The sequence below is a fragment of the Mercurialis annua genome, linkage group LG1-X, assembly GCF_937616625.2.
Source record: "Mercurialis annua linkage group LG1-X, ddMerAnnu1.2, whole genome shotgun sequence".
NCBI classification, from domain to species: Eukaryota; Viridiplantae; Streptophyta; class Magnoliopsida; order Malpighiales; family Euphorbiaceae; genus Mercurialis; species Mercurialis annua.
In genome coordinates, this window is record NC_065570.1 from 34,262,354 (window position 1) to 34,274,355 (window position 12,002).

The 12,002-nt window shown below is 32.3% G+C and overlaps 1 protein-coding gene across 1 annotated transcript; it reads left to right on the forward strand.

Annotated features, from left to right (window-relative positions):
- The first annotated feature begins 1,987 nt into the window (after positions 1–1,987).
- On the forward strand, positions 1,988–2,683 carry LOC126668432 (protein FAR1-RELATED SEQUENCE 5-like). The gene has a single exon (XM_050361636.1). The coding sequence runs from the start codon at positions 1,988–1,990 to the stop codon at positions 2,681–2,683; it is 696 nt and encodes a 231-aa protein (XP_050217593.1).
- The last annotated feature ends 9,319 nt before the right edge of the window (positions 2,684–12,002 follow it).

The window sequence follows — 12,002 nt, forward strand, 5'->3', positions numbered from 1 at the left end:
CTATTTTTATTATTGTGCGTACTTTATATTACTGAAATGTTAATAAATTGTTGTTTTTCCTAATAGATTTGTATTCCTATCAATTTGAAAGAAATACAATGGTTTTTATTGGTCATCGACATGAAGCAATGTAAAGCATTTATTTATGACAGCTGTCGGAGTGTTGACGAAGTGACAAGATCAAATGATGTCCATAAATTGGTAAACAAATGCTGGAAATAAATTGTTTTAATTTTACTCTTTTTATAATTATTTTGTAACCTTACTTATAAATCAAATGCAGTTAGTTTTTTTCGATGAACTGTTATCTCTTCCGGAATTGCAAACATGTGAGCAAGCCGTGCCCTTAAATATTAAAAGCTATTTCTATTGTTGATGTGGACGTTTTTCAACAACCGAATACGTACGTAATTTTTGTTAATATTCAATTATTCTTTATAAAGAAAAATTTATAGATTTAGACATTTGAATTGTTGGAGTTTACTAATGTATCTTTTAAATGACATTAGGTATGATTGTGGTGTGTATGTACTTCAATATTTGAAAGACATGATAGAAGATAATAATATGGTATGTCTGCAAAATTGTGGCACAATATAATTTGTAACTAAATATTTTTTAACTGTGGTACTCACATATATTTTATAGTTTTTGCAGGTTAAAAAACCATTACAAGAACAAACTCGTTATATTTTATTATCGTGGATGATACTATTGCCAACTAACAAAGAGCGAGAGGTTATAGTAGAAGCGGCTATTAATCACAAATTGAAAAAGATATTAACCAAAGAAAAAAAGTCTCATCATATTAGTTAATAGTTTGTCTTTACACTCTAGTTATGTCTCTTCGCTTGGAATCTTTTTGTTTTGTTGGATGCATAAGTTGGTAGCTTTCTATAGTTTTTTAGCATTGATATATTGCATTGGTTTTATTTTTGGTTTCATATTTAACTAAAATGTAATTAGTTACAAATAAGTTATTTTACAATATTTCTAATTACATATTAACAAGCAATTTTAAAAACAATCATAGGCTCATATCATAATTTTATTGGTCCTCATACTAAAAGGATCCATATTCAACCACCCCCCAACATGTAGTTATTAGTTGTAAATATTTTTATGTGCAATTACATCAGATAAGTACCCCCTGAGTGAGCATGCAAGTCATATGTTGATCTATCTAGAATACACACACTCAATCCAGCCATATGAACATTCGATCTCAGCAACCCAACAATCTGCAGCATAATGGACCATTTAATTGCAAGAGTTTCATTATTGACAATTCCCTAAATCTAAATAGAATGAGTTACTATTTATTTTAAAATTTGAAATGTAGTTATTCACTATAATTTAAATAAAGATCAAAATAAACATAAAACTTGGTCTTTTATAATCAATAATTTGATTTAAACTCATTTTGTAGAAATTATTAAAGTTCCATGGAGAGTAATGAAGAACATCACACTCAAGAAGATCAAACTCTGCATGTAGACAAGGATAACGTTGTCAATGAGTCTTCAATTTTTACAAATATCACCGATGATGATGTGCGAAAAAAGTGTTTGAGTCATGGATGGATGCAGAATTTTTTTACAAAAATTACAGCAGACGAGTTGGATTTGGAATTCGTAAACGTGATTCACAATTGAATAACAAAGGTGAACCAAGAATGCAGAAATGGGTTTGTTATAAGGAAGGCAAAACAAATGAAGCAGGTAACAACATTGTCCAACACAAAAGGAAGCAATCAGAGGTACGTCAAGAATGTCCAGCTATATTTCATGTAAAGTTGGATAAAAAACAAATAAGTGGGTTGTACAAAACTTCATATCTAATCATAATCATGCATTGGCTGAATCGAAACATGTTCATTTTCAAAGATGTCACAGAAGTATAGATGATAGTGAACTTGCATTGGCTAAGGCCATGCGCACTGTAGGAATTAAAACGAGTAAAATTATAGCGTTTATTGCTCAACAAAATGGTGGTCATCATAACATGGATTTTTTTGCCGAAAGATCTTTATAACTATCTTGATTCTGAAAGAAGAGCAGAGACTGAAGAAGGTGATGCTAATAAAGTAATAAGATATTTTGCAGCTAAAAAGGAAACAGACCATGGGTTTTACTTTAATTATACAACTAGACCAAACGGGCAACTTGAAAAATTATTTTGGGCTGATTCTATATGTCGATTGGATTACTCATACTTTGGGAATGTGGTTGCATTTGATGCATGCTACGAGAGAAATGTTTACAATATACCACTAGTCACTCTAGTGGGTATGAATCATCACCGCCAACCTATAATTTTTGCTTGTGCCTTGTTGGAGAATGAACGTACTTCGTCATATAGTTGGTTGTTAAATGAGCTTTTAAATTGCATGGGTAACAAACAGCCAACTTCAATTGTGACAGATGGAGATTTAGCCATGCGCTCTGCCGTCCAACATGTTCTTCCTAATGCGGTGCATAGATTATGTATTTGGCATATTGAAAAAAATGCTAGCAAGGAAGTTAAAATTGCCAACTTTAAAGAAGATTTTGTTAAGGTAATGCTTGCTCCTGTTGATGTTGTTGTTTTTGAATCTTTATGGACGTCATTGATTGAAAAGTACAGTCTGCAAAAGCACATATGGATCGAGTATATGCATAATCTTAACAAAATTGGCTTTTAAACACTCAATTTTCTGTAACCATCAACTCTTCAAACACAAGTTCATTGTGTTACCTAAATATTTTGATGATAATTTGTTGACAAAATTAGGTTTAAAATCCAAAATTGATGAAATATTTAGTAAAATGGATTTGCAAGTGTTAGGTGGAGCTAGGTATCAAGTCTATAAAGAGTTAACTCTTGAATTTTATACCACCTTGAAGTATACTAGTAAGAATGGAAATCACATTGCTTTTAGAATCAAAGGGATAGACTATAGCATAGGGTATGAATTCATGATTCATAAATTTAAACTTCCTAAAGGTGGCTTAAAAGGTTGTCCTTCAAATTTTGATTCTTCTAGAGTTTGGAAGCAATTGACCAATGAAACATGTTTTGACACTCAACGTGCACCTAATGGACATTATTGAACCATCGCTTCTTTTATTTCATAAATATTTTTGTCATTCTATATGTGGAAAAAAAGAGTCCAATAAAATTACGAAGGAGGATCTACTAGTACTCGACCATTTGGTCCGACGTAATGCAAAAAGCGTTGATCTTGTACATTTGATCTTTAAAAGCATGATGGCCATGGCCACTCGTGCTACAACAGCCCTTGGAAATTGTCATCTAATTACATTTATAGCCTTGCAACTTAAAGCTATTAAGGAGGAAGATTTGGATAAGATGGATTGTTTGGGGGATGACTGCCTTAATGAATTTGTGCTCCGTAAAGCGGACATCCTTGACGAGGATGGGGCAATAATTGATGTGAAGAAGCGAGATTGTTATTTAACTAGAATAGGAAAGCCGAAAAAGGGAAAGTCAAAAGTACAAGAAAGTGAAGATGAGAGTGAGGAAGATGACGAAAATGAAAGTGGAGTACGTGAGAGCGAGAATGTTCAAGATGTGGTGACAGAGGAGGATGTCGGTTTAGAGCAACCGAGAGAAGAGGAAGTGAGGCGACCAAGAAAGCCGAGGCAAAGGGGAACTTTTGAAGAGGAAGTACTTAGGCATTTAAATGAATCAAAAAAGAGGCTGACTGCTATGGAAGAAACCAACCTTAATATGTCTAAACATCTCACAGACTTGAGTAAGGACGTAAAAGAGATACGATGTGCACAAAGAAGGGCAAATCGCCTATGGAGGGCTTGTTTCGGCACCTTGGGAGCACATGATCTTTCACCTCCACATTCACCGGATAATTAAGGTATGTATATTGCATAGTAAATCTTATTTATGATCCCATTTTGAATCTATTATGTTTTGCCTTTAATGAACGACTGTTGTGTTTTTTTTTATAATATATTTTGACTGGTTTTGTTTTTCTAAATTCAGTTTTTAGAGCGGACTTGCTTTTATGATTGCATATTTGCTCATAACAATGATGATTTTCAGTTTGTTCATAATTATTGTATGTAAAATGTGTAATTTCATAGAATACATGCTATATTTTAGCACAAAGGTCCAAGTTGGTGACAAGTTCCAAATACCTATTTTATGGCTGTGTGACAGTAACTGCCCTTCAATCACGTGATCGTGCATTTTCTGTGCCATCAATTGGGATTTTTCAATTGTTATCATCTTTTTTTCACTCTAAAAGATGCAATAGTACTAATAAGTTATAACCAAGGCCCTTTCTAAAGCTGTGAATTTTCATAAGTTGTTGTTTTTATGTATAGAAAAACACTTATTTTGTGATGGATTGGCTTTCTTGGTTGATTGAAGTTCAAGAAACAGTGAGGTTCCAACTAGAAAGATAAGGTAATCATTGAATTCTAATTTTACTATCATGTAAAAATAGTGCTGGTGTAGCTTTTAAAATGAGGGCCCTTTTGGTTTTAAATATAAAGCTTCTAGCTTAACAGTGTTAGTGTGCAGTTGAGCGTTGAAATTATGAGAACTCAATTACATCATGAGAAATTCGGATGTGAATATTTCTTGACTTTAAGAGTTTTCTTTGCGTTTTTGTAAAACACTTAAGAAAAAATATCCCATCTTTTTCCTAAAAGAGTTTGGTGGAGATGTGATAGAGGTGTGGATGGCATGTGAATTTATTGGAAAGTGAGCGAATGCGACCTGTTTCTTCATCATCTTCATCTCTGTTTTTGCGGGTATAAAGCATGCATATGAATGAGTGCCTGGAAAATTCATGTAATTGTTCTTTGTGAGTGTGTGTATGTCTAATTGCACCTTCATTGCAGAAGTTCAACAACCATTGTTTATAGCCCAAAGTCCTATATATCTGTTATATGTCCAGTTCACTGATATCTTCATTTCTTTTCCTAACTTGCATGTAAAATGTGTAATTTCATAGAATACCTGCTATATTTTAGCGTTATGATGTTTTTATATGCAATATTTTGGGTGAAATATTACTGAATACGTGCATTATCTCTTCAGGTTAGTTACCTAAATGGACTTGCAGATTTGTGCCTCTTCTATCACTAAGGTAGCTTTATGTTCTCATAATAGCATGGTGGAGAAGGCCTCTACAAGACAAAAGAGGCCTCATTTTGAGTTACACCTTAGGGAAGTTTATTTTCTGATTTTGAGTTTCAGAGCTTCATATTTGTTGGGGCAGTGTTTTTACATGTTTGTTTTTGTTAATGACTATAAGTTAGTTTTTGGTGGAGCTGAGACATAGTCAAACTAATGTTTCTTTGTTTGTATTTGAAACTTAATGTTTTCTTTTACAATATCTGCATTGTGTTTTTGTAGTTCCTGAAATGTTCACCCTTTTTTCATCTGATTTGCTATACCTTTTTATTAGCAATTTTTATTTATTTATTTGTTTTTTACAAGCATTTAATATGTTGGAACTTTATCTAGTCTTTAGTAATGCTCCTTTGTCTCGAAGATTAGGCAGCTTGTATTGTCTTTACTGCTTACATGAAACTTAACCATTCAAACCAACTTTAAAAATCTATATACCTCTTGAAGAGCAAAAGTAATTAAATTGGAATTAATTGGGACATATTTCACGTAAAAAATCAAATTCGCGTAAAATTAAGCATATATTCCGAGTTAAAAGGCATATTTCACGTAAAAAGTTTCACTTTTCACGTAAACTTAAAAATTTCCTATTTAGTTATCCGGAGTCTAAAATATTTATTAGAGAGCGTGAGTTATTTTAGACAAAAATTCAAATTCGCGTAAAATTAGGTTTATTTCGCGTAAAAAAAGGCATAAAATATTTATTATTGAATGTTTTAAATATTTAAAAATCATTAGAATGATTTTATTTAGTAATATTTCCACTATTGCTCATGATTTATTAGAGACCGTGAGTTTTTTTAGGCGAAAAATCAAATTCGCGTAAAGATAGGCATATTTCGCGTAAAAATAGACATATTCCACGTAAATATGTGCACTTTTCACGTAAACTTTAAAACTTCCTATTTAGTTATCCGGAGTCTAAGATGTTTCTTATTGAATGTTTTAAATATTTAAAAATCATTAAATGATTTTATTCACGTAAATTTCCACTATGGTTCATGATTTATTAGAGACCGTGAGTTTTTTTAGGCGAAAAATCAAATTCGCGTAAAGACATATTTCGCGTAAAAATAGACATATTCCACGTAAATATGTGCACTTTTCACGTAAACTTTAAAACTTCCTATTTAGTTATCCGGAGTCTAAGATGTTTATTATTGAATGTTTTAACTATTTTAAAATCATTAAAATTATTTTATTTACAATATTGCCGCTATTTCTCATGATTCATTCGAGACCGTGGTTATTTTTGGCGAAATATCAAATGCGCGTAAAAATAGGCATATTGGGCGTAAAAATAGGCATGTTTCACGTAAATATGGGCACTTTTCACGTAAACTTAAAAACTTCCTATTTAGTTACCCGAAATCTAAATTGTTATAATTGAATGTTTTAAATATTTAAAAATCATTAAATTGTAATATTTCCGTTATTTCTCATGATTTTTAAAACCGTGAGTTTTTTAGGTGAAAAATCAAATTCGCGTAAAATTAGGCATACTTCACGTAAATAGGGGCATTTTTCACGCAAACTTAAAAACTTTATATTTGGTTACCGGGAGACTTAGATGTTTACTATTGAATATTTTAGCTATTTAAAATCATTAAAATGATTTTATTTTGTAATAATTTTGCTATTTCTCATGATTTATTATAGACCGAGAATATATTTTTAGGCGGAAAATCACATTCGCGTAAGAATAGACATATTCCACGTAAAAAGGTGCACCTTTCACGTAAACTTAAAAACTTCATATTTAGTTACACGGAATCTAAGATGTTATTATTGAATGTTTTAACTATTTAAAAATCATTAAAATTATTTTATTTTTTAATATTTCTGTTATTTCTCATTATTTATTAGAGACTGTGAGTTTTAAAAAGGAGAAAATTCAAATTCGCGTAAAACTAGTCATATTTCGCGTAAAAGAAGGCATATTCCACGTGAATATGTGCGCTTTTCACGTAAACTGTAAAACTTCCTATTTAGTTATCCGGAGTATAAAATATTTATTATTGAATGTTTTAAATATTTAAAAATCATTAATATGATTTTATGTAGTAATATTTCCACTATTGCTCATGATTTATTAGAGACCGTGAGTTTTTTTAGGCGAAAAATCAAATTCGCGTAAAGATAGGCATATTTCGCATAAAAATAGACATATTCCACGTAAATATGTGCACTTTTCACGTAAACTTTAAAACTTCCTATTTAGTTATCCGGAGTCTAAGATGTTTATTATTGAATGTTTTAACTATTTTAAAATCATTTAAATTATTTTATTTACAATATTGCCGCTATTTCTCATGTTTCATTTGAGACCGTGAGTTTTTTTTGGCGAAATATCAAAAGCACGTAAAAATAGGCATATTGCGCGTAAAAATAGGCATATTTCACGTAAATATGGGCACTTTTCACGTAAACTTAAAAACTTTCTATTTAGTTACCCGGAATCTAAGTTGTTATAAATGAATGTTTTAAATTTAAAAATCATAAAAATAATTTTATTTTGTAATATTTCCGTTATTTCTCATGATTTTTAAAACCGTGAGTTTTTTAGGTGAAAAATCAAATTCGCGTAAAATTAGGCATACTTCACGTAAATAGGGGCACTTTTCACGTAAACTTAAAAACTTTCTATTTGGTTACCGGGAGACTAAGATGTTTATTATTGAATATTTTAGCTATTTAAAATCATTAAAATGATTTTATTTTGTAATATTTTTGCTATTTCTCATGATTTATTAGAGATCGTGAATATAGTTTTAGGCGGAAAATCACATTCGCGTAAGAATAGACATATTCCACGTAAAAAGGTGCACCTTTCACGTAAACTTAAAAACTTCATATTTAGTTACACGGAATCTAAGATGTTATTATTGAATGTTTTAACTATTTAAAAATCATTAAAATTATTTTATTTTGTAATATTTCTGTTATTTCTCATTATTTATTAAAGACTGTGAGTTTTAAAAAGGAGAAAATTCAAATTCGCATAAAACTAGTCATATTTCGCGTAAAAGAAGGCATATTCCACGTAAATATGTGCACTTTTCACGTAAACTGTAGAACTTCCTATTTAGTTATCCGGAGTATAAAATGTTTATTATTGAATGTTTTAAATATTTAAAAATCATTAAAATGATTTTATTTAGTAATATTTCCACTATTGCTCATGATATATTAGACACCGTGAGTTTTTTTAGGCGAAAAATCAAATTCGCGTAAAGATATGCATATTTCGCGTAAAAATAGACATATTCAACGTAAATATGTGCACTTTTCACGTAAACTTTAAAACTTCCTATTTAGTTATCCGGAGTCTAAGATATTTATTATTGAATGTTTTAACTATTTTAAAATCATTAAAATTATTTTATTTACAATATTGCCGCTATTTCTCATGATTCATTTGAGACCGTGAGTTTTTTTTTTGGCGAAATATCAAATGCGCGTAAAAATAGGCATATTGCGCGTAAAAATAGGCATTTTTCACGTAAATATGGGCACTTTTCACGTAAACTAAAAAATTTCCTATTTAGTTACCCGGAGTCTAAAATATTTGTTAGAGACCGTGATTTATTTTAGACAAAAAATCAAATTCGCGTAAAATTAGGTTTATTTCGCGTAAAAAAAGGCATAAAATGTTTTATTATTGAATGTTTTTGTAATACCCCGTGTTTTCCAATCGTGTTTCCGTTAGTGTTTGATCATTTCGTCGCTCGTATCTTGCGTGTATGGGCTCGTTTAGTCTTTGTTTTGAAGATTAGATTCGGATGCCCATCATCGCCGGGCTCGGGGCCCATTTCGGACCCTTCTTCTTTTTGGCCTGCAGGGCGCGACGGAAGGCGCGACAGGGCTGGCGCGCCTCGCGTCACGCCCTCTATGAAAATTGTGGCAGGGCGCGATGGCCCGTCGCGCCTCGCGACGCGCCTACCATCGCGCCCCACTACTGATTTTGCGTGGGGTCTATAAATAGACCCCATAATTCGACCAAACTCTTTTATTTCATTTTGTGAAAACCCTAGCCGACCCATTAACATTACAACCCTCTGATTTGATAGTTTGTACATCAATTCCTTTTTTTGTTGGACTCCGGTTAGTGATCCGCATACCCTATCCTTAGTATGTTCACATTTCCTTTGTTCAATTCGTTTTAGGACTTATGTATCCATGTTTTCCATTGTTGTGTGAGGTCTTAAGCATACCAATTCTGATTCGCCTCGTTCTTGGATCCATGTGATGTTTTATCCGCTTATCTTCGTCGGTAAGTGCCGAATCTTGTGTTTTAAGGTTAAACCTACACCTTGGGTGTTGTGATGATTTGATTTACTGTTTTGGCATGCTTAGAACTGATTATGTATAGTTAGCTTTGGTTTAGAGTGTTTGTATTGGATTTTACCTTGGGTATTATGAATTGAATTGCTAGGTTAAGTGCTAGCTTGCTTGGTATGATTATTTCATTGCTTACCTACTGTTTGAATATGTTGATAGTGGCTGGAAATACATGTTAGGGCTGTTTGTAATGTCTTTGGCATGATGATATTGTTCAAGATTGTTGCCCATCGATTCTTGATTGTTGGTACACGAGTTATGTTATGTATGCCATAGTTATTCTATTGATATATGGTTTGATTGTTGGTTCATTCTGAGTAAATGATTTAAATGTGTTATGCAATCCTTATTGGATTCATTTAAGTGTTATAGCATGCTTGTAATGTTGTTGGCTTGTTTAGCCAAATTTTTGCTAAGTGTTAGCATCGTTTAAATTTGGAAATAATATTCTTTTTGATGTTAATCGGATTGGTTTTCATAATTTCAATCTGAATACGATTTTTATTTTATAATCTTTAATCACATAATTACCTGGGTTTTGAAAATATTGGCTTGATGTGCCATTTTGGATAAAGTTACGTTTTGACATAAAACGTTTTCTTAAACTTTATTGTGGTTAAGTTTTTGTTAGTAACTAATGGTTACTTTTGTTTAAAGATATTGAGTTCCGCTTTCAATTATAATTTATTATTTTATCAAATCATTATTCTTGGGATTATAAACTATGGTTTATATTTTGATAAAATGATTGGGCCGGGTTAGACTTGGGTCACCTGACATGTGAGGTTAGCTTGGTAGTTATCAATAACTCAGCTAACCCACTATTTGGAAATTACTTGGTTTATTATTTTAACAATTGTTTTAAAAAGTATTTTATGAAATGGATTTTAAAGCGGGAACTCAATAGACTTGACTTGTGTGGTTTATTAATTAATTGAGTATTATGTTTACTCTGGTTGGTTTTACCTTGACTTGTTGTTTGTGCTAGTCCTATGTGGTGTCTAGTACTCTCTAGAGTTAGGGTTCGTTTTAATAATTATTTATTTGTATTTAGACTCGTCGACTGTTCGTGTTTTTGAGGCGAACCGAGTCTAGGTTGCTTGCCAGGAGTTTTCACGTGGATTAGCAAGCAGTGAGTTTGTACTTACTATTTACCGCTTTATTAAGTAAATTGTTATTTTAATATTAAATATATATACTGTACGTATATTTCGAACTGTTTTTATATTATGGCTTCTAGTTGGAACATGCTACCTAATAGGCATCATTAGGACTGCGTGCGCACCGGTATTGATCTAGATAAGTTATGTGATATGTGGTTGTAACTCGGTGTGAGCATAGCTCTCGGGACCAGTAGAGTAACTCGGTGTAGCTCAGCTCTCGGGACTCTGGTTATGGATTAAGAATGGTCGGTGGTAACTCGGTGTAGCTCAGCTCTCGGGACCAGGCGTATCGGATTATGGTTATATTTAGTATTGTGGATTAGGGTTCCAACTATTATACGTAATGTTTATATTAAATGTTTTAAACGGTTTTAAAGGTTTTCCACTTGATAAATGTAAATAGTGGTATGAACTCATCTCAGTATATCTGACCCCGTTGTTTTCCCAATTTTCCCCAGGGTTATGATCTGAGAGAGTCCGGTGATCTCCGCATTTATTTTTCCTCGGAGGTTCCTTTTATTTTAATAAACTGTAAAACTGTTTTATTCTTAGACCGCAGTAGTTGACTAGACGTCTTTATTATAATTACAGTTGTTTGTCGGATTGGTCTGACTAGTTATATTGCTCTGGCATGTTATATAATTATTTCGGATTATTTATGTCATGCATATTTTTAGACTCAGAAGTGGATAAGCATGTTATATTAATTATTGAATATTATAACTGCTAGATTTAGGCTGAAAAGTCTCGGTTGCCCCCGAGCATTGGTTTTCTTGCAGGTTTATGTATTTGTTGGTTATCCGCAAGGCTAGCTACGGGGTTTGGTACAACCATACCCATACCCTAGCGCCGGTCGCGATTCATGAAAATGGGTCGTGACAAACTTGGTATCAGAGCTTTGGTTTCAAACCAAGGCCTTATGCATGTTATGTGTTATGAGTTTTGGCATGATAAGTTTATGTCGTGTCATAGGAACTACTGCGGAATTAGGATTCGTGTCTTGTCTTTTAAAACGTCATCATTTGTTTTCAAACCTTCAGCCTACATCCTATAGGTGATGTCTGTCAGTCCTTATTTGGTATTGATGCTTTGATTGACAATTTATTTCACTTGGATGTTAATTGCTGTGTTTTATCATGTTGAGATTATTTCACTTGGGTGATTATAATTGCTTTCGATTTCTCGGGAAATCATAGGTTGGAAATTTTTTCTAAACTCATACTTGGGTATGGTGTTGTGTGATAAATTTGGCGACTATACCTGATACAATTTAGAATATATGAAATGGTTACGGTTATTTTACATGATGCGTTGAACTGCTTTTGCCTTGTTAATAAA

Excerpts from the sequence above, each read along its gene's own strand:
- LOC126668432 (XM_050361636.1), top strand. The coding sequence starts at position 1,988 with ATGGTGGTCATCATAACATGGATTTTTTTGCCGAAAGATCTTTATAAC.